General features: G+C 40.0%; 1 protein-coding gene across 1 annotated transcript in view; it reads right to left on the bottom strand.

The window, feature by feature from the left end:
- LOC103124835 (VPS41 subunit of HOPS complex) overlaps positions 1–20,652 on the bottom strand; it is a 62,318-nt gene extending 41,666 nt beyond the window's left edge. The window contains exons 1-7 of the mRNA XM_060184350.1: positions 20,521–20,652; positions 18,005–18,134; positions 15,978–16,093; positions 13,119–13,175; positions 9,535–9,596; positions 7,402–7,483; positions 4,996–5,088 (exon numbers count right to left, since the gene is read on the bottom strand). Of these exons, the coding sequence (XP_060040333.1) occupies positions 4,996–5,088; positions 7,402–7,483; positions 9,535–9,596; positions 13,119–13,175; positions 15,978–16,093; positions 18,005–18,134; positions 20,521–20,637 (657 nt within the window). The 5' untranslated portion in view covers positions 20,638–20,652. The remainder of the gene's footprint in view (positions 1–4,995; positions 5,089–7,401; positions 7,484–9,534; positions 9,597–13,118; positions 13,176–15,977; positions 16,094–18,004; positions 18,135–20,520) is intronic.
- Positions 20,653–22,680: the final 2,028 nt, after the last annotated feature.

Genomic DNA, 22,680 nt, shown 5'->3' with positions numbered 1-22,680 from the left:
AAGAAATACTGATGAAATCAACCCCAGGGCCATTATTATTAATTAGAGCACAGGGTGATCAAGGGAGCTGTTAATATCCAGCAAGCAAAGCTGGAGAATATCTCAGTGCACAGTCACTTTATAGTAAGTCTAAGGCTAAGGAGTAGTCATTAGATAAAATGCCATAGTTAGCATTCCCACTTCCAAAGTGCATACATCTTTGTTATGAATTCCATGAAGTAAATGTGGACTATTTAAAAACAATTCTGCTAGCTTAAACAGGCAAAGCTGTAACACTTTAGTAGATAACCCATATAGTCAACTCAAGGGGCATCAGCACTTCCAATAAAACGCAGCTATTTCATATCTTCTTAGGAAGAAGAAATTCAGAAATCAATAGTCCGGAGAAGCAAAGTTGTTTTTCTCAATCTGTCTTTTAGTGTTTTTTAGTAGCAGAGAATCTTGATTCATACGATATGTAATCAAGTGTTATAGTAGAACACTGCTATCTGATAAATTATGTAACAATTTAATTCAAAATTAAACGTGAAACTGAGAATGGAAACTAAAATATAAATTATTTATAAGGCCTTATGACAATATAAACAAATTATTTATAATCTTTTTTAATAGTACTGATCAGGAAGATACCCTAAAAAAAATTCAGGAAAAAAAAAAGCCTCTAAGTTCAAGTCGTAATTAGTTGTTTTCAATTTCAGCCAGAAGATTTCCATATCTGAACTAGTAAGATAACTTAGATGATAAAGAATTGGAAAGTTTCTTGAACATGCAAGAAAGCATCTGGAAAAATGCAACAGAACTATAAAGATAAAATTGCTTGTACTGGAAGTCGGGCTGTAGCGCAGCGGGTTAAACGCAGGTGGCACAAAGCACAAGGACCGGCATAAGGATCCCGGTTCGGGCCCCGGCTCCCCACCTGCAGGGGAGTCGCTTCCCAGGCGGTGAAGCAGGTCTGCAGGTGTCTGTCTTTCTCTCCTCCTCTCTGTCTTCCCCTCCTCTCTCCATTTCTCTCTGTTCTATCCAATAACGACAACAACAATAATAACTACAACAGTAAAAAAAAAAAACAGCAAGGGCAACAAAAGGGAATAAATAAAATAAAATAAATATTTAAAAAAAATTGCTTGTACGAAGAACTTTATTAATGAGACCAAGAACCAGAGCACCCATGCCCATTGTATACTTGGTCTTGGGGGCTGAACTAGGTAGGGGTCTTGCACTCTGTTAAAAAGAGGACAAGTACAATAAGATCCCAGAGTTCTAACATAGTTCATACTGTTTTCTATCATTTCCATATCACTCACAATTCTCTTTTGGCAGGATTGAAAGGATAGATTATGTATTAAAAAACACTCCAAAAAATCAGAACATACTCAAAAAAGAAAAGAAAAAGGTAGTCCATTGTTTTTTGTACAAAGAAGAGTAAATGAACAGAATAAAAAAGTCTTTAGAAAAGGTGTCAAGACAGCTCACTTGTCTTGTGCGCTTCTTTGTCATGGACATAGTCCAGGCTGAGTCTGGCCCCCACAATACTGAAGGAAGTTTTTGGTGTTGTGGTGTCTTTCTCTCACTCTCTATAAGAAAAAAAAAAAATTGGCCTCAAGCAGTGAGGCCTCAGTGACAAAGGAAAAAAATAAAAAGTCACTGATTGACCGAAGGAGACTTCCCTAAGGCCAATATGGTGTTTCTTTATGTCACCCGCACTTACCCCACTGCACTACTGCCCGACTCCCATGGTGATTCTTTAAATCTCTTCTTGAACATACTGCTCTGTCTTATTTTATTTTTGCTTAAAACTTACTAATAAAGGTTTCCCAGTTAGTCTGCAAGTCCACTGAGGGCCAGGTTTGTGGTTCATCTCTCTTACCAGCTCTTGAATCCAACCGATTCAGGTCTTTTACATCATAAATTATAAAGGTACTTGGATTTGTTCAGACTTGAACCAACTAGGAAGTAAATGGGACCAGTGCCGATGTCAGTTGGTATCAGGAATGAAAGGCAGAAAAAAAAATACCATGAATGAATGGAAGGAGCCCTGCTATTATAAAGATTAATATGTGCTTATTACTTGGGTGAGACCTTTCCTTTCATAGGATTCTCTAATCCCATTCCAAGAGGTTCACTTCCTAAAAAAGTCCCAAAACCTAGATATAAATCAGGTGCCCTGAGACAGAGCATATGTTCACATGTATCCATAAATTAGAGCAAAATATATACCTGAAAGGAAAAGTGCACAATAGCCTGCAGTGAGTCAGTATGAAGTTCATAATGAAATAGTGTCTACTTAGACTTAGATACCCTTTTCACCTATTTCCTATTATACTTCCCTCACTCACTCCCAAGCTATCCTTATCAAAGCAAGGACTGCAAAAGCTGAATAAGGGCAAGAGATTGGCTTACTTTAACAATGACTCTTTAGTCACTATCAGGCCACCCCATCAGCTGGAGCACTAGTTGGGGGGAATCCTGAGATTCCTAAATAGACATGATGGGCCTAGACCTCGAATAAATCCCTCTCTCCATTGTTACCGGTCATCTCTATCAGGAATAACAAAACAGACCCCTTTGTGGGCTCCCATAGGACCTTGCCCTCAACTTGGATCAACAATGGTAGAGAATGTTCCATCCTCCAAAGGGAGGATGGACAACGTACTCTATGCTACACCTGAGGAAGATGGGTCGATATTGGGGCAGCTTGGAACGTTCCTACTCATGACCACAGAATGTGAGCTCAGATCTACAGGGATGCAGAGGTCACATAGGCTCCTAAGCTGAATATGTGCCCCAAATCACATCAAATCAATAGGCTTTACAGTCAACAATATTTATACACCTTTCCCATATTTGGGAGCTACTCTCTTCCCTGAGCCAGCTTTCTGGTCCTTTTGCCAGCCATGACATCATATCCTCAGACAATAACTTGGATCCACCTGCATATTAGATTTCAGACTCAGGAAAAAAAAAACTAGTATAGCCATAAACCCTTTGAAATATAACTAAAATATGCCTACTAGCTATCTACACAATGGAGGACCCCCCAACTCTTCATCTACAATATTCCAGCCTTTAGGTTCATGGTTAGTCAACAATTTGTTTGGCTTTATATGTTAACTCTCTTTTCAGTCACCAGGTTCCAGATGCTAGCATGATGCCAACCAGACTTCCCTGGACAGACAACCCCACCAATGTGTCCTGGACCTCTGCTTCTCCAGAGCCCCGACCCACTAGGGAAAGAGAGAAACAGGCTGGGAGTATGAATTGATCTGTCAACGCCCATGTTCAGTGGGGAAGCAATTACAGAAGCCAGACCTTCCACCTTTTGCACCCCACAATGATCTTGGGTCCATACTCACAGAGGGATAAAGAATAGGAAAGCTACTGGGGGAGAGGATGGAATAAGGAGTTCTGGTGGTGGGAGTTGTGTGGAGTTGTACCTATGGTTTTATTAGTGTTTCTTTTTTATAAATAAAGTAAAAAGGAAAGAGTAATAAAAAAGTAAAACGTAAGACTAATATGTGCTCAGACTAAAATGATGATCATGAATTAGATTATACACATAAGCCAAAATGAATGTATGCATTAAACTCACTCAGTGAACACTATAAATAATAAAAGTAATATGTGTGCCAATACAAGATGAGGAAGAGCAATCTCCTGCATCTGGATGTAACTGATGGAATGTCTATTCAAGCATAATTAATGCTAGAGCACTAACCCTTTCCTCTAATAAGGCAGTATGTTTATAAAGTAAAAGTACTACATTGGCCAAAGAAGCATCAAGATGGTTCTATCCAGGAATAACTGACTCAGAGTAACTAAGTGACTTCTCAAGTGGCTAGAGTAAGGGGCCACCATCTGAAACGTCCCTTCACTGTCCCTACGGTGCCTTTACATCTGAAAATCTGAACTATTTTTCAGAGTTAACATTTGGCACTTGCCAAAGCACACCTCCTTAATCTGAATGAGCTAATTGTTAAGAAAGTAATTTAACAAGGAAATCAGATTTCAGTAGACACTCAAAACACAGGATTCCCTTTTCTTTTTATTTACCTTTTAGTCTGACTGCCTAGTTTTACTGCTTCTTTTTTTATTCTAAAATTCCATATATATTAGTGAGAATGAGGAGAAAAACACCAAAGCACTGCTCCACCATCCGTGGAGTACTTACCCATGCTGTCAAGGATCAAACTCAGCGTCTCACATAACCTGCTGAACTACTTCCTGTCCTCTTCCAACTTCTTCTTTCTCTACATTAACAATTTTGCAATCCCTCGCACCGCCCAAAGTCAGAGTGGAGCAGTACTCTGGTGTCTCTCTTTCTCTCTGAATCTCTCTCTCACTCACTAAAATAAAGCATATGAAATATATTTTTAAAACTATATTTCATTTCAGGTGTGTTTATTAAATGCACAACCTTGGGGGGGATTATTTAACTTCTTCACTCTTCAAATCCCCATCTGTAAAACTGAGTACTATATTCACAGGGTGTCTTGGAGAGTCAATTTTCAATACGTTTGTAAAAATGCCAAATGATCAGCAGACAAGCAGTATAAGTATTGCCTTTCTACTTGATCAACAGAGAGATTATTTCCATACCCTCTGCCATTTCTGCACCTTCATTTTTTTTTTTCTCTAACCCTCCCTTTAGCAAACTTAGTTCTAATTCAAATGATTTTGGAAGTTCTGAACTCCTCAGGGGTAGTAAAACATCAACAGCAGTTGCTATTCTGAGAAATTCCCCAAACAGTACTTCCATCTTTGCCCATTAGATCTACTGAAGAGATACCATTCAGACATTCTTCAAAATGTACATGAGTTAATGACTCTTACCACCTACCTAAACATGACTATCTGGGTTTAAACTCTTCAGATTCTTCTACACAAAACTGCAAACCTGTTTCCTTTAAGACTGTTGCCCCCTTACAATACTGTCCTCCTTTCCTGAGCATCTCTTTACTGAGAACAAGGAAGCATGACTATATCAAAATACCATACCTCATAATCACTTTCCAAAAATTCGTGTAAGATCATTTCATAGATAAGTGGTTTCAGAACTGGATCCCCTCTCGGCAAATAAGGACTAATAGCCTAGGACAGGAAAAGGGGGGAAAACCCCTTTAAAATGTGGCAAAACAAATATATTTCTATCACTCAGGAAACACAAATGTAAGGAAACACAGTAACTTGGAAAATTATCATGGAAAAATCCCAATAAACTCTATTCATATGATATTACATTTTCAAAGGTACATATAAGATGAATAAATGAATTAATAAGAATGAATAAAATGAATAAAAGAATGAATAAAAACATCCCTTAGTTTAAAATTTATTTATTTTCCTTCTTGATGAATCAGTTGAAATCTAAATAATAGGTGGCAGGATATCAGAGATTATGAAAGTCCATTCCTTAAAATAATCAATGAGTTATCTTTACTTCCAACTAGAATACATCATCTTTTTTATTCTCACATATTCTCTCTCTCTCTCTCTCTCTCTTTTGATAGAGGGTGAGAGAAAGAGACAGAGGAGAGATACCTGCAATGCTACTCCAACACTCATTCTATGAAGTGGGCCTTGGGTGAGCACTGGGGATTAAATCCTAGTTGTTTTATTTATTTATTTATTTTTTTGTTCGTTTTTTATTTGTCGCCAGGGTGTTGCTGGGGCTCAGCACTACAGATGCAAATGCCCTGGTGGCCATTTTTTCCCTTCCCCCATCCCTTTCTATTTTGTCGCATGGGACAGAGAGAAATTAAGAGGAAAGGGAGAGAGAGAGAGATACTGAGATTTGCAGACCTGCTTCACTGCTTGAGAAGTGCCCCCCCCCCCCCCTGCAAGCAGGGGGCAGGGGCTTGAGTAGAGAATTAAATATGGAAGACTAAGTCAGTGAAATGACATAAAGGTTGGTGAGGTAGGTGAGGTGAAATCAAGAAAGGAAGTCAGCTTTAATCTCTGGACAAGAGAAAAAGAAGATGTTAGGGAAGTGAGTGGCTGGGTCTATTTTATAAACAGCTAACACTGGGTTTAAGATCGTCTCTAATGTGTCAAGAGCTAAAGCAATGGCACTAGACGATGGCAGGAGACGGGGCCCAATCCCCAGGAACAAGGTAAAAACCATAAGAACTAGAGGTGGAAGAGAATCAGGAAATGAGTCAGGTGTTCACCTCAATACAACGACTTCCAGCTATTAGCCATGGAGGAAATGGTTGCTTGTGATGTCATGAACACCGCGTGAAAGGGGAAAGACATTTTAGGAGGGAAGTCAATTCACATTAATTTGAATGATCACTATCAGTAGTAGGGCATACAGAAAGAAATGGTTATCCTGCACTTTCAATATCTCAATATGAGATTCAAAAGAGGGGTCGGCCTGGGTTACAGAGTCATTAAAGTTAACTTGATCATAAATCTAGGTGAAAAACCTTTAAGCGCAGCCCAATAAAATGATAAGTGTCCAAGAAAGATAAACACTGGGCCAGTATAGGAAGAGTCAGAGGTTGAAATTTCTAAATAACTTGAAATTTTAAAGAACAACTCCAAATTTTACAGTCCCAACTTCAAAGGTGAGAAAAAGTCTGCAAATGTTTGGAAAATGGTTTGAGCAAACAGAGGAGTAATTGATAGGTTTGAATATTGTACACTACCTTAAAAAAAGATAAAGAAGTGTAAAGGGGGCTGGTGTCTCTTCTTACGCTCTGACTCTTGCTCTCTTTCTCAAAAACAAACAAACAAACAAACAAACAAAAAACAAGAAGAAAATTCAACGGAGGTGGTCACTTAGTGGAATTATCTATGTGTAGAATCTTGGGTTCCTTCCCCTACCCCACATTAATAAGACAACACAAAACATCTGAATGAAGAGAATTCAAAGGAGATAAGAAAGCGAATGTACTGATAGATGTTTTATGCAGAATAAGCATATACTGAGTTTACATATTGAAACACATTTCTCAAAGCTTGATTTCTCTTGCCAGTTCAACATAGTTACTAGCTTTTAAAAATATATATATTCTTTTTCATATTTATTTATTTTCCCTTTTGTTGCCCTTGTTTTTTATTGTTGTTATAGTTATTGTTGTTGTTACTGATGTTGTTGTTGATGGATAGGACAGAGAGAAATGGAGAGAGGAGGGGAAGACAGAGAGGGGGAGAGAAAGACAGACACCTGCAGACCTGCTTCACCGCCTGTGAAGCGACTCCCCTGCAGGTGGGGAGACGGGGGCTCGAACTGGGATCCTTATGCTGGTCCTTGCGCTTCGTGCCAGGTGTGCTTAACCCGCTATGCTACCACCCGACTCCCAGCTACTAGCTTTTTAACAAAGAATAACCATTATCTTAATTTTCTTTCCATCCCAATATTAATACATTAGGAAGAGCTAAAAATAAAGCTTTGCTTACCTTAAGCTGTCCAATTTCTTTAAATTTATAAACTTCATATTCCCAGAGTGCTGCATTTTTCCCAAGAATTTTCTGACATTTTCTAGAAGTAAAAATATCCAAGGAAGAAAGTATAAATTTAAAAAAGTATAAACAGAAGCAGAATTAGTGCATTTTCCGTTGCCTAAGCTCTCATCCCACAGTTCTGACAAGTCTGTCAAGTGCCAGTGAGTGAAAAGGTACCCTTACTCATCTGATTGTATGTACGGCACTGAGGGAACCAGGACAGTCAGTAAACAACACCCAGAAAGGCTCTGACAAAGAGTTTGATCAATGACTACCCAGCTCTGATTTTCCTATTTATCCAGATGAGAACTGCTGGTTTTGTTGTCTTCTTTTTAAAAAGATATTTTTGGAGGAGTCGGGCTGTAGCGCAGCGGGTTAAGCGCTGGTGGTGCAAAGCACAAGGACTGGCATAAGGATCCCGGTTCGAACCCCGGCTCCCCACCTGCAGGGGAGTCGCTTCACAGGCGGTGAAGCAGGTCTGCAGGTGTCTCTCTTTCTCTCCCCCTCTCTGTCTTCCCCTCCTCTCTCCATTTCTCTCTGTCCTATCCAACAACGACGACAACAACAATAATAACTACAACAATAAAACAACAAGGGCAACAAAAGGGAATAAATAAAATAAAATATTAAAAAAAAGATATTTTTAACTGAAGCAACATGCATTATAGCATTATGTAATTTTTAGGTGTACACCAACATAAATCAACATCTTTATATACTCATCACCAAACATCCAATTCTATCAAGTTTACTCACCCTTCTTCTCTTTCTTATTTTTCCTGGTAATCACTAAATTGGTCATATAGTAACTTTATTGCCACCAGGGCTCAGTGCTGGCACTACAAGCCTACTGTTCCCAGAAGCCAACCCTTCCTTCCTTCCTCCCTCCCTTCTCTCCCTTCCTCTCTCCCTTCTCTCTCTTTATTTCTGTTTTACTTGATAGGACAGAGAGAAATTAAGAAGAGAAGGGAGATAGGAAGGGGAGAAAGAGAGAGAGAGGGTGGGGGGAGAGGGAGAGAGAGAGGGAGAGAGAGGGAGAGAGACAGAGACGCCTGCAGACCTGTGCCGTGGGTCCTTGTGCTTAGTACTATGTGCATTTAACCAGGTGTGCTACTACCCAGCCCCCTCTTCTTAAACTCTTAACAATACAGATATTTTTATTCATACACTTTCCCCATATTAGGAGCTACTCTCTTCCCTGATCCAGCTTTCTAGTCCTTTTTCCAACTCTGAGAGCATCTCCCCAGACAGTACCTTTGATCCACCTGCATGTTAGTAGTTGGGTTCAGGCAATAATTAGTAGTCATGGGCCCCTTGGAATATACTTAAAATAGATCTACTAGCTTTTTCCAAAATGGAGACCTCCAAACTCATCTGCAACACTCTTATCTTTAGGATCCTGATTATTAAATAATTTGTTCTGCTTTATAGCTTAATGCTTTTCAGCCACCAAGTTGCAGATGCTACCATGACACCAACCTGACTTCCATGGGCAGACGACCTGACCTATGTGTCCTGCAACACCACCTCTGCAGAGCCCTGCCCCATTAGGGAAAGAGAGAGACAGGCTGGGAGTATGGATCCACCTGCCAACACCCATGTTCAGCAGAGAAGCAATTACAGATGCCAAACCTCTCACCTTCTGCACCAGCCTGGGTCCATGCTCCCAGAGGGATAAAGAATAGGAAAGCTATCAAGGGAGCGGATGGGATACAGAGTTCCGGTGGTGGGAGTGTGGAACTGTACCCCTTTTATCCTATGGTCTTGTCAATACTTCCATTTTATAAATAAATTAAAATATAAATAAACAACAATAAGACATTTTATATACGTCATGATTCTTGACACCTTTCTTATTAAAATAATAAGAAACACATTTCTACTTTGTTGAAAATAAGACAGTAGGTGGGTGAATAACACATATTAAACCACTCTGTGATTAAATCATCAATATTTTAAAACATTCCATGTAAGAAACGTGTAAGAAAAAACCCCTCTGTGGACTGTAGACAATGGCTTAGTTTTATTTACTGCAGTGTGAGTGCCTGTTTACTGACTGACAAATAGTCATGCAAACGGCATCATTACCTCGCCGCTATGTCATAGTCTCCTTTCTCCACCAGGTGGTTTATATACGCCAAGCCAATATCCTAGGGAAAAGCAAATCAACAACTGAAGAGCTGTGTCTCCGATTCTTAACGCTACGGACTGGTACCTGCTTACACATCTTACTCTGTTTAGTGTAATGATACTAGTTGTTTTTGGAGAGTATTTATGTAATTATGCTAAGTTCCTTCCAGAGCTTATTTAAATGTTCTCTCATAATTCGTATTTCCATTCCAGAAGTCATAATAAGAAGCAATGCGACTGTCTTAAAGGCTCTTATCCAACCCCTTCTTACTATGTGCAATTAACCCAGTGTCCCACCGCCCGGCCCCAGCCTACCCCCTTCTAAGAGATTTTCTACATATATTCTATAGTAGAAGCATAATCTAACAATCTCACATTGTCATTGTATACAGAAGTGTTGCCTGTGCTAACAATGCAAGTTACTTCTCCTCTCTACTTCAAGTTTGAAGACATGCTTTAAGAAACATGAAAAGGACAGACCACACATAACATTAAAGGAAATTATCAAATATTAAAATCAGCAATAGAGTGAAAATGAGATCAGAATACATACAATCCAAACACGGATTTATAAAAGGAAAAAGAGAAAACTTGCGATCAAAACAATGATCTAAACACCGTCACAGTTCTCAAGGTCATTCATTCATTTCTAACCTCCTTATGGACGGATTTGGGGAAGCTGGCATTACTAGATAAATGGAGATCTTACTTGGTTTTCCTGTGGTTCTACTTTTAAAACACTATCAAAAAAAATTGATGGGCTGTGGAGACAGCATAATGGTCGTGCAAAAGGCTTTCATGCCTGAGGCTCTTAGGTCCCAGGTTCAATCCCCAGCACCTCTATAAGGCAAAGCTAAGCAGTGCTCTGGTTTCTCTTCTATCACCCCCTCATCTCTTCCCTCACCCCTCCCTCTCATATCCCTTTTACTAAAAAGAAGTAAAATATTAAAGAAGAAAGTCCTTTATAAAAAAAGTATTTCCAGGAGACACAGAATATGTAACAATACTTGGATTTCAACTTCTATCAATACTTATATACAAAAAGAGTTTTGTGTGATTTGTTTGTAGAGCAACAGAAATGACTGGTGTCTCTGTCTCTCTCTCCCTCTCTCCCTGCCTGGTAGGAAATCATACTGTCCTATATAGGAAAGAACTCTCTGCATAATTACTGCAGAGGAGACTGCCATTTTAAGAAATGACTAAGCACAGTTCTTAGCTCTTTATATTTTTTACTTTAATGGCTTACAGAAAATCACACTTTACATTTATAGGAACAAAAGAGTAAAGAAAGCATGATGAAATGTTGAGCTTATCTGGAGGCGCACACCACAGATCTATGGAGAAGCTCTGTGTTCAGGTTGAGAGAACTCAAATGTTTCCTTCACAGCTTCAGCTTCTTTAACCATTATCTTTATGCCTATGCCCACTTGGCATTGTGGGCATCTCCTTTGATCCCTGTCCTCTCCGGAGAATCTCTCTAACCGGAAAATATGATGAGGCACTGAAAGCAGAAGGATCTATCTCTTGGCACGAACTATGTCCAGACTCAGCTCTCCAACACAAGCAAGTGGTTTTATTTCTCGACACCATCAAGCACACTGCTGTGCTTGCTGGAAGGTTTTCTGTTCTCTTTCCAGGTAATTCTCGTTTATTCTCCCTGACTTTCAATGACAAAAATACTCTCTAGCTTTTCTTCTTTTAGCTCCTGAGTTATTTTTGTGCACTCTTTAAAAATGGTACTTCTATAAGAAGTTTTACAGAGAATTTTTAAGGTGACAAAAGTACAAACAGAAAGAATTTGTGCTGGAGTCCACGTATTCATAAAAAAAAAAAAACAGACTGACAACTAGCGATGTATATGACTACATTTTACTAGGAGTGTACATAAACACCATTCCCACCACCAAGACTGTGACCCATCCCTCCCACCCACTCCCACCCCCCACTGGCCCAGGAAGCTGCATGTCTACCCCTCACCACAGGGTTTTTACTTTGGTGCCCTACTATTTCCTTTTTATAAATAAAAATAATTAAAAAAAAAGAATAAGAAAGCTATCAAGGGAGGGGATTGGATATGGAGCTCTGGGAGTGGGCATTGTGTGGAAATGTACCCCTCTTGTCCTAAAGTCTTGTCAATATTTCCATTTTATAAATAAAAATTTAAAAATAAACAAAAAAAAGACAAAGCATAAACTAAGTAATCCAATACTGGAAATATTAAAAGGTAGAGCGCACACATTACTATGTTCAAGGACCTAGGTTTAAGCTCCTGGTTCTCACTTCAGGGAGGAGGGGAAGTTTCATAAGTCATGAAGCAGTGCTACACGTGTCTCCTCTCTCTTTCTCTCCTTCTCACTTTATGTCTGAGGATCTGATGTAGGTTCTCAGTAAAGCTTAGAACCACCCCTTCCTAAAATCAGCTCATAAAGAAAATCAGTTAATTATATTCAAGAACATTATCGCAATGTTTTCCAAACACTTACATAAATAAAACACTTATTTAAAAAAAAAAAACAGACTTCATTTCTTAAAATTATATATTTATTTATTATTGGCTAGAGACAGAGAGGAATTGAGGGGAGGAGAAGGTAGAGAAGGAAAGAGACAGAGAGATACCTACAGCCCTGCTTCACCACTTGTGAAGCTTTCCCCCTGCAGGTGGGGACCAGGGGCTTGAACCCGGGTCTTTGTGCCCTGTGATGTGTGCGCTCAACCAGGTGCGCCACCATTTGCTCCCCAAACTGCACTCCTTACTTTCCTCTACAAGTATAGGTTTGAAGATCTCTAAGAATCTTATCCGAGGAAGACAGATTTTTTTCTTTAACAATTTATTTATTTATTGAATAGAGACAGAAAATGAGGAACGGAAGACAGAGTGGGAGAGAGACGAGAACCTGCAGCACCACTTTGCCACTTGCAAAGTTTTCCCCCTACAGATGGGGACAAGGAGGTTGAACCCAAGCCCTTGCACATGGCTGTGTGTGTACACCAGGTCCACCATCGTGCGGCCCCTCCTCTCTGTTTTTCCTTTTCCATCTACCCATTCGTTGACACAGTTAGCAAAGAAATGGGGTTGCAGTCACTATGTTTTCCCATTGTCTGAAATGTAATAAAACTGTATTTCATACCCTACATTAATCTCCATGACCACACCAATTGATTCTGTTATCATGGAGACACAGGAATGATCTAGCTGTTCTTCTGAGAAATTTCTATTCTTTTGATAAATTCTACAATAATATGATTTTTACTTAAAATTTAAAGAAAAATTTTCCTACACTTAAAAGTTTTTTGTTTTTTTTTGTAAAGTATATTTCACAAACCCAGTTTGAAAACTGCTTGACACTACCTCCTAGCAGGGTTCAAAGTCTCTTGTTTACAAGCAGAAAACAATTCAATAAATGAAATATTTGGCTTCACAGGCTAAAGCCCAATGGCTTGGAAACAATTATAGAAATTGTACTTTGTAAGTTACTTTTGGTTTCATTATAACTTATTGAAAGGTAAAAGTCATGTTTCAAAACATAAAATTACACACTTACCAGAATTTTATGCCTTTTAATGTTCTTTTGGCTAATTTCAGCTGCCATCAAAGCTTCCTATATTTATATAAACATAATAAAAAAGTATAAAAGAGGGAAGATGGGTGAAAAAGATATCAAGGGTATAAACATCATATTTATTATGGTTTAAAGATTTGGACCACATAAACAAAGCCCCATTTCCCATGGTTTTTACTTGCAGCATTGGGATTTTTAATGTTATGGTTGAATTAACTCCACTGGATTCAAACTCAAAAACAAAAGCAGCCAAGCAAAAGGAAGACTTCTCTTATTTCCATATGAATTCATTTCCCCACTAGGGACACTGGAATTATATTTCAGACACAAATCAAGACGCAACTGAATGGCTGAGGTTCAAACAAATAAATACAAATCATCTGTCATTCCAAATCTCTCTGTTGACAATAGGGCTCTTCTCCTCTGAGACGTAAGAAGTCATCTGTACGCATACACTCAGGTACATCTAAAGGGAGATTTTGGAAACACCTGATTTTATTTTAGAAGGTTTACAATTATACTGTTATTATAATAATTATTTTTAAATTACCACCAGGGTTATCCCTGTGGCTCAGTGCCTGTACTATACCTGGTCATTTCTTTTTCATTTGACAGGACAGAGACAAATTGGGAAGGGGAGAGGAAAGAGGAAGAAAGAGACGGACAGAGAGACACCTGCAGCACTGCTCCACTCATCCCTGCACTTGGGGACCAGGGACTTGAGCTCAGTTCCCTGTGCGTGACAGCATGGGCACACTCCCTCTTGCAACATCGCCACTGCAGCATGGACTTGGCGAAGCCCTGCGTTGGCACGTAAGCAACCTAGGTTTGAGCCTGACCCCACTTCACTGGAGGAGAAAGCTTCCATGATGTCGTCTCTTTCACTCACTATCTCTGCTGCTCTCTGTCCCTGTCTATTAATAATAATGACGTGTGTGTGTATGTGTGTGTGTGTGTGTGTGTGTGTGTGTGTGTGTGTGTGTGTGTGTGTGTGTGTGTGTGTGTGTTAGATACAAATAGAGAGGGAAGGAGGGAAAGGAAAGGGAGAGAAGACCTGCAATCCTGCTTCTCTGCTTGTGGAGCTTTTCCATTGCAGGTGGGGAAACAGTTTATATTTTAAAACATTTGTTCCCAAAGGGTCTTCAGCTATTTTATTTCTTCTAATTTAGCTGATCAATATAGTCTACTTAGAGAGCTTCTCTAACTAGACCAACACAGGAATACTTTTGCGGCTGGTAAAATTAACATCAACGTATTGGGCTGTTGAGAAGGTGATGATACTTTATTTTTTGCCAATATATTTTCCTTTGAAGATAAAGTCATGATGAGTCATTATCTGCTTAAGAAGTCTGAGCCAATACTTTTTTTTTTAATTGCCTCCAGGGTTATCACTGGGGCTCGATGCCAGCACTATGAATCGTCAGCTCCCAGTGGACACTTATTTTTTTCTCCCTTTCTGCTTTATTTCTATTTGACAGGATATAAATTGATAGGAAACGGGTGCTAGAGAGAGAGAGGGAGCAAGAAAGATAAGATACCTGCAGACCCGCTTCACCACTCATGAAGCATTCTCCCTGCAGGTGGGGAGCAGGGGCTCAAACCTGGGTCTTTGCACAAGTAATATGTGTGCTGAACTGAGTGTGCCACCGCCCACCCCCCTGGCCAATACTTTTAAAAGTATTAGATAATTTTTCTCTGAAGAGGCCGTTCTTTTTTTATCATGTTATTGGGGGGGTGTTAATGACTTATCGCACTATTGCTGGTACATTTATTAATATCCCTGTAATAAGTGTCTGCTGAACACTCTCATCCCCAACTTTCAAACCATCCTAAGTATTAATTTGATAAGTTTACTTTTAATGCTTAAATGTGGACAAGGTGGAATGATTTCACACAAAAGAAATACAAACGGAACGTTCTGAAATACTAGTTCTATGTTTTGATCTTTGGCAAGCTAAAAGGAGGACAAATTCCAGACGATTTCACCTACATGTAGAACTTGAGAAATGGACGGAAAAGGAAAAAACAAGTGTGGGTTAGGTGTAGTGTGCTGCACCGAAGCAGAGGATTCAGAGAAGGCAGGGGAGGGACAGGGTAGACAGGGCACTGAGGTCTTAGTGCATGATGGTGGGGAAGGATCTAAGTTGGGGTGAAAATATTTCATAGACATCTACTGCTCAGAAGTAAGGAATTGTAGCTGTGTGTCAACAACTGTACTGTAAACCATAACTCCCCAATAAAAAGGCGTGCACGCGCACACACACACACACACACACACACACACACACACACACACAACGCACACATACACACACACGCACACACACACGCACACATACACACATGCACACGCACACACGCGCGCACGCACACACGCACGCACACACACACTCAACATATCAATAGGCTGACTCCAACTCTCTTTCATCACCAACTTCAATATAGCAGTGAAGTCGTCTCACAGTTCTTTTCTCCCTGAATTTCTGCAAGGATTTTGAAAAGTTACCAGGCCGGGTGGTGGTGCACCTGGCTCAGCACACAGATCACCAAGCTCAAGGACCCGGGTTCGAGTACCTCTCCCCACCAGCAGGGACTCCGCTTTACAAGCGGTGAAACAGGTCTGCAGGTGTCTTTATTTCTCCTTCTATCACCTCATCCTCTCTCAATTTCTCTGTCCTACATAACGAAAAATATTTTTTTTGAAAGAAAAGAGAAAAGTTACCAGTCTCCTACATATTTTCATCTGAGGACACTCGGGTCCACCTGCAGGAAGATTTATTACAAAAACCTTATATCCCCACAAGTGTATCCATGCGTCCAACAAAGTAACAGGAAAACTACCTCATATTTCTTCTTTTCGAGGAGCCAGTCAATGTGGTCATCTTGGTCTCGTTCCTTAGCCACTACAACATCTCTTGGACTCACGATGTAAAAAAGTGATTCTCCTTCAGAATGTTCTGTAGGTGGGAGAGGGAAACAATAACAATTCCCATGACTTTCAACAGGAGAAACCATGGCGGTAGTTTCTGGGATGTGGCCAGGTTACTCAACCTGACAACAAAAAAACTTGCCTGCTAGGTAGGGTGGCAAGTGAGTAGAAACTGACAGACTGCATCTTAGTGTTTTGAAAATGCTTACGTGCATAATTATCGGAAGGGAAAGGAGAGAAAATGGAAGGACAAAGAAGAGAAAATAGGATGTGCTGAAAATATCATGTCTATTGAGTATCAGAAATCACCCATTGCATATAAGCTTTATTTAGAGCCATGTATAGCACGCTTGTATTTCTACAGAACAATTACACCCCATGGTAGACGGTAACCATTTCATCCTCATCAAGGTCAAGGCCATCGAAAGCATAAATGACAGATGTCCTAAGTCCTGGGGATATAATCTATCATTCCAGCATGTTGTACACAATGCCAATCATGAGGGTTTCCTGCAGAATTCAATTATAAAGCCTGTTCTGAAGGGTTTCCAAGTGTGCAGCAGAGCTGGCTCTGAGCAAAATACCTAGATTGGATGCTTTCTGCTGGAGAGCACGTTTGCTTTGTGCCAAGCCCAGCACAGACTCTCACATTTCTCCACTGAATACAGAGATCACAGAGGAAAGCTTAAATATTTCAGTATAGGATATCATAGTATAGTATAATGTATTACAGTATTATTGTGTTGTTTTTTTTTTTTTGGTCAAAACTGGAAATAGTCTAAAAACATCAACTGTCATTGAATCAGGAAAGAATGTCTAAACAGCTTAAGCTGTTTTATTTTCATGGATACATTTTACAAGGAAACAATACCACCCGAGAACAGATGGCCACTGTATGACTGAAGGACAAAAGCTTTCCTTTAATTCTTGAACACTAATTCAGTGCATTCACTTATTCATTCACTCAATAACTACTCAAGAGCTTGGAAGGCAATACTATCGGTTGTGCGACACTTTCATGCCTGAGACCCCAGGTGCAAACCCCCAGCAACGCTATTTTTTTTTCTTTTTTAATAGAGACAGAAAGATATTGAGAGAGGAGAGAGAGGTCGGGAAAGAGAAAGACACCTGTATCACTGCTTTACCACTCGTGAAGCTTGCCCCTTGTAGGTGGGGACTGGGTTCTTTTTTTAAAATTAACTAATTAATTAATTCCCTTTTGTTGCCCTTGTTTTATTGTTGTAGTTATTATTATTGTGTTGTTGGATAGGACAGGGAAATGGAGAGAGGAGGGGAAGATAGAGAGGAGGAGAGAAAGACAGACATCTGCAGACCTGCTTCACCACTTGTGAAGCGACTCCCCTGCAAGTGGGGAGCCAGGGCTCGAACCGGGATCCTCACATCGGTACCTGCGCTTTGTGCCACCTGCGCTTAACCCGCTGCGCTACAGCCTGACTCCCCCAGCAACGTTATAAGCCAGAGCTGAGCCGCGCTCTTACAAGAGTAAAACAAAAACAAACCATCCAAACAAGCAAAAAACAGTGAACAACTAGCATGAACCAGGCATTTTTTTTTTCTAGGCTCTGGGCATTTGGTCATGACAGAAAGATAACTTCTCTGCCATCTTAGAACATATCTTCCAGAGACATGCAGTTGGGCGTGATGACGGCAGCTAGCGGGCTCTTTAAATAGACATGACAATAAAATATAAGTACAAAAACCATGGAGCCTACTGACCTTGGCCTGGCCCCATTTTTTCCTTCTTTAAGTAAGTTCTGCGGTGCTACAGGCCTGAATGCCCTCGTTTTCAACATACGAGGTCAACCTGTCCAGATAGTCTCTCAGATCTTTTCAGCACCTCAGTTTAAATACCTGGTTGCAGAAGAGGGAAACCAAAAGTATGATGCAGTGTAGGAACCAAATCCTTGATCGTGCTCACCTAAGTGATAATCTCTACATTCATTTTCCTGAAAGCCTCTGACCGTCAGAGCATCGGAAGAGATCTCTTCACAAGTCTCAGAAAGTGGCTGGATTATATCCAATCTAGGCCTGGCACAGTATTCTCTCTCCTGGGGGTGGGGGTGAAGAGTGGGGCGGAAAAGAAAGGGAAAGACTCATTTTAATGTCAATTCTATAGTCCATACAAATTCTAACTGGCTGTAACTAACCACCTTGGTTTTATGATTTCAGCAGACGCATGATGCCCTTCAAACCACGTGCCCCAGACCTTTTACCTTCTGACTGTGACATTTCACATTCTGATTTTATATGTAAACAGAATCGGTCTGACTCTATTCATTTAGTGGCCCACCACTAAATGAATTCAGTTCAGGATATTTAGACAGCTTTGCTACCCTCTTTTCCTTACAAAGACCAGGGAGAGTAAAATATATCAATTGGCCCATTATCCAAACCACTGCAACTGCAAGTGACTACAGTTGTGGGAAGACATGTACATAAGTAAAAGGTAGCATAAGACATTTGGAAAGATGTATTATGGAGGCTGGGTGGTGGCGCACCTGGTTGAGCACACGTTACGGTGCTTGAGGACCCAGGTTCAAGTCCCCAGTCCCCACCTGCAGGATTCCTCAAGTGGTGAAGCAGGACTGCAGGGGTCTCTGTCTCTCTCCCTTACGATTGCCCCCTTCCTCTCAATTTCTGGCTATCTTTATCCAATAAAGATAATTAAAAAAATTTTTTAAAAATTAAAAAAAAAAAAGAAAGATGTATTATGGGTGGTATGAGAACAAATTTTTATCAACATTGCAGATAAACTGTATGTTCAGTCCCAGTAAAAGGGCGCATGTGTGGATGACACCATTTGCCTCTTTATTTCTTGAATCTTGATTTTATTAATTTTTTCGGTGTTTAAAGATTTAGACATATATCCTGATGTGGATAAAGTGAATAGCTTTACCCACGGAGATACACTTTTTAATTCGCCTCCAAGATACTCACTTCTTCCTCTGAAAAAAAAAATTCCATTTTGTAATTTGTTCTATGGGGCTAAACTTTCTGATTTTTACTCCCTTCCAATATTCTCGTTTATTAACAAAGGTTTCCTTCCTTCCCCCTCTTTTCTTCCCAGTCAATCGTTTATTAGGGTCCCCTTTTTTTTCATTTTACTGCTTCTTTCCTTATGTCTTTCAATCATAGTTTCAACCTTTCCCACATTTCTCATCATAAAAAAGCACTGTATTTACTCCCTCAGGAGCCATTGCTTTTATTTTCAAAAAAATAAAATAAAATAATAATAAACTGATGTCCTGCACCAGGGCTAGAAGCCAGCCCTATTGATTTGGTGGGTTTGAGTGCTCACTTAAGTCCTCGGCATCCTATTGCCTAGCAACATGGGCACCAAGAGCTTCAGGTTACTATAGTGATGGCTTCCTAATGCAAGTGCTTGCTCAGAGAAATGCCAGAGAGCAGCTACCACTTCAAAACCAGGGCTCCCAGGGTTTTTCTCCTTACTTTACTCCTAGATATTTGAGAAGGAACACACACACACACACACACACACACACACACACACAGAGACACAATACAGACAAGGAGAATTGTGTTATTGTAGAGGGCAAACAATCGATTACAATTTCTTTTATACATAGTGTCCATAAGAAAATCCTTTTTTTTACATCAAGGTCACCTTGTTTATTGTGCCTTGAAACTTCTCTCTCCTTGGCAGAGCCCCTGGGCTCTAATAATACAGAAAAGCTGAGGATAAGCCTGGCCTAAGCTTCAAATGGATATGAATGTACATGCTTCCCCACTGGACAGTATACATAGACTTCATTGCAAAGTCATCTGCAGACGATCAGTTATAGTTGCTATGTGATTTTTTGGCATGGTTTCAACATATAAACGCAAAGCAAGGTGAAATTCAGATTTTTTCTGCTGCTTCCTATCAGCCATGAATTTCATACCATCTTTGGCATGATAACTAAGACATGGTTTTCTATTTCAAAGCAATAATCAGGCTTCTCGAGATCACTGAGACACTAGGAAGTAAACAAGTATGTCCAGACCACGAGAAACAATGAAATGCCCCGTCCGTAATTCTCTCTGACCTCAGGGACCCTGGTTGTTGCAGATCAGCTTCACTGCTGTCATCTCTGCTCATGTACAGTGTCAGCTTAGCGTCTTGCCTTTCAGCAAGAGGAATCCTTCATTCCTTTCGAGTCACATGCCAAGAGAGATCAGCGTGGGGGGGGGGTGCAAAAAAACATAAAATGAATGAACTTCCCCTTGCTTAGTGAAAGGAACACAGGCAGGCGACGAGCTGAGCTCCTGAAAGGTAATATATTAGGTCTCCAGGGTGATCTCTGCAGACCTTTATTTTCTAGGCCAGGAAGTTCTGCTCAGACTGTAGCTGAGTCCTTTCATGAACAGCCCAATCTGAGCGCAATGCAAAAAAAAGTCTCCAGGTCTGTTTGTATTTGGTGTAAAATAAATTACCGTTTTTTCTGCAACCTCCTTCACATAGGAAAGCACGACAAGCTGATCACAGAGTGGGGCAAGTCCACTGATGTAGAATTCAGTTTCAAACTGAGCCACTGTAAACAAAAGGAACATAGATTCATCATTAACTAGGGAAAAAAAAAAAAGCAGATCATCAAGGAAAGGACACACCAACTACGAATGCTGAATGAACTTCTTTGGAAACCTAATATAAGCAGGGTATACATAAACATACTTTCTTGAAAAAAAAATAATGATAAAAAAGGCTTATCTGGGAATTTATATCTGAAAATTTCTGTCGTAAACAAAAAGTAAAGTAAAAGGTAAAAGAATCGTGGTCTAGTCAGTCTGCCCAGCAAGCAACACCGTGAAGTCCTATGTTGGTACTCTGAAACCCAAGGTCACCTACTGCTAGGAACAATGGCTCTTAAAAATAGGAGTTTAAGGTGTTCACAATAAGGGCATTCCAGATGCACAAAAGTAACTAGGAAAGCTACTATGATTATAAACTGTTATTATCATTATCCCTTTTTATTTATTTATTTTGAATTTATTAGTGACTTACTATAGGTTTATGTACAAAATTTTATATACAAAATGATAACAGGGGTTTTGGTTTACTTGGTAGAGCACACATTACAGTGTATGCAGACCTGGGTCTAAGGCCCTGGGTCCTGCCTCCAGAAACACAAAATCTGAACATCTCAGTGCAGATACTGTAATAAGTGCTTCTTTTGTTCAGCACTAAATCTTATTAAACTTGATTTATTTTTGCCTCCAGGGTTATGGCTGGGGCTCAGTTCCAGCACTACGGGTCCACTGCTCCCGGTGGCCATTTATTTCATTTTATTGGATAAGACAGAGAGACACTGATAAGGGAAGAAAGACAGAGAGACACCTGCAGACCTGCTTCACCGCTTGTGAAGTATATCCCCCCTCATCCCGCCACTGGTGACCCGGGGGCTTGAACCAGGATCCTTGGGAGAGTCCTTGTGCTTTATACTATGTGTGCATAACCGGGTGTGCCACTGCTGGTCCCTGTGCTAATCTTTACTAACAGACTGTTAGCTGCTGGCCCCTGTACTAATCTTTACTAACAGAGTGTTGGTGATAATTTAGGCAAGAGATTACAGGAATGACCAAATAACAAACTAGCAACCAACATTTTTATGAAAAAAAAAGTTACATAAAAGCATTGTGAGGATTTCAACAGATATAGTTAAGCCAGCTATAACGTTCAGACAAGTGGTCCGGGAGGTGGCGCAGTGGCTAAGGCACTAGACTCTCAAGCATGAGGTCCTGAGTTCAATCCCCGGCAGCACATGTACCAGAGTGATGTCTGGCTCTTTCTCTCTCTCTCCTCCTATCTTTCTCATTAATAAAATAAATAAAATATTTAAAAAATTCAGACAAATATGAAATTAAATCATTCTTTGCATTTTAATGAAATAATTTCATGTCAATAAGTGTTCTTATGAAATTGCAATCACAGTCACACCTACTGCGCTTCACAAACTAAGAACCCTAAAATAGTGGTCACCTTCACTCTGATAACATTACAACTTAGCAGTTTCTCTCCACTAACACCCAGTAATAACATCAGGTAAAAACCCACATTAACAGGCTGGCAAGATAATGCACCTGGACAGCGAACCCGCTTCATCACACACATGGCCCAGGTTCAAGCCCAGTTCCCACTGACAGTGGTGTAAGTTTTGGTGTTGTAGTAACTCCCCTCAGCACCCACTTACAATCTGAAAAAGTTGGCTTGGAGAGGTAAAGCCCCAGTGAGGACAAACAACAACAAAAATGTGAAAAATAATTCATCCCCTCATGGTGACAGTTACTATCAATGTAATGTCAACAGCAATCAGCATTATAAAATTGTGCCAGAATGTTGTAGTGGATAAGGCACTGGACTCTCAAGTGAGTTTGAGTCTCGGCATCTCACGGGTCAGAGTGATGTTCTAGTTAAGTCTTCCTCCCTTTCTAATTAATGACTGAAGACATGGAGCATTTTTTAATGGTATTTCAAAATGAATGGTGTTTTGTTGTTGTTGTTTTCAATTTTAGTAAGTTTTATTTTTGTTTTGTTTCTCTCTTTCCTTTTCCTTCACATCACTTTTTTTTTGGGGGGGGGGTTGTTTTTTTCATTAT

The sequence above is a fragment of the Erinaceus europaeus genome, unplaced genomic scaffold, assembly GCF_950295315.1.
Source record: "Erinaceus europaeus unplaced genomic scaffold, mEriEur2.1 scaffold_441, whole genome shotgun sequence".
Lineage (NCBI taxonomy): Eukaryota > Metazoa > Chordata > Mammalia > Eulipotyphla > Erinaceidae > Erinaceus > Erinaceus europaeus.
The sequence above is the reverse complement of the archived record's forward strand: the minus strand, read 5'-3'. Positions and strand labels throughout refer to the sequence as shown.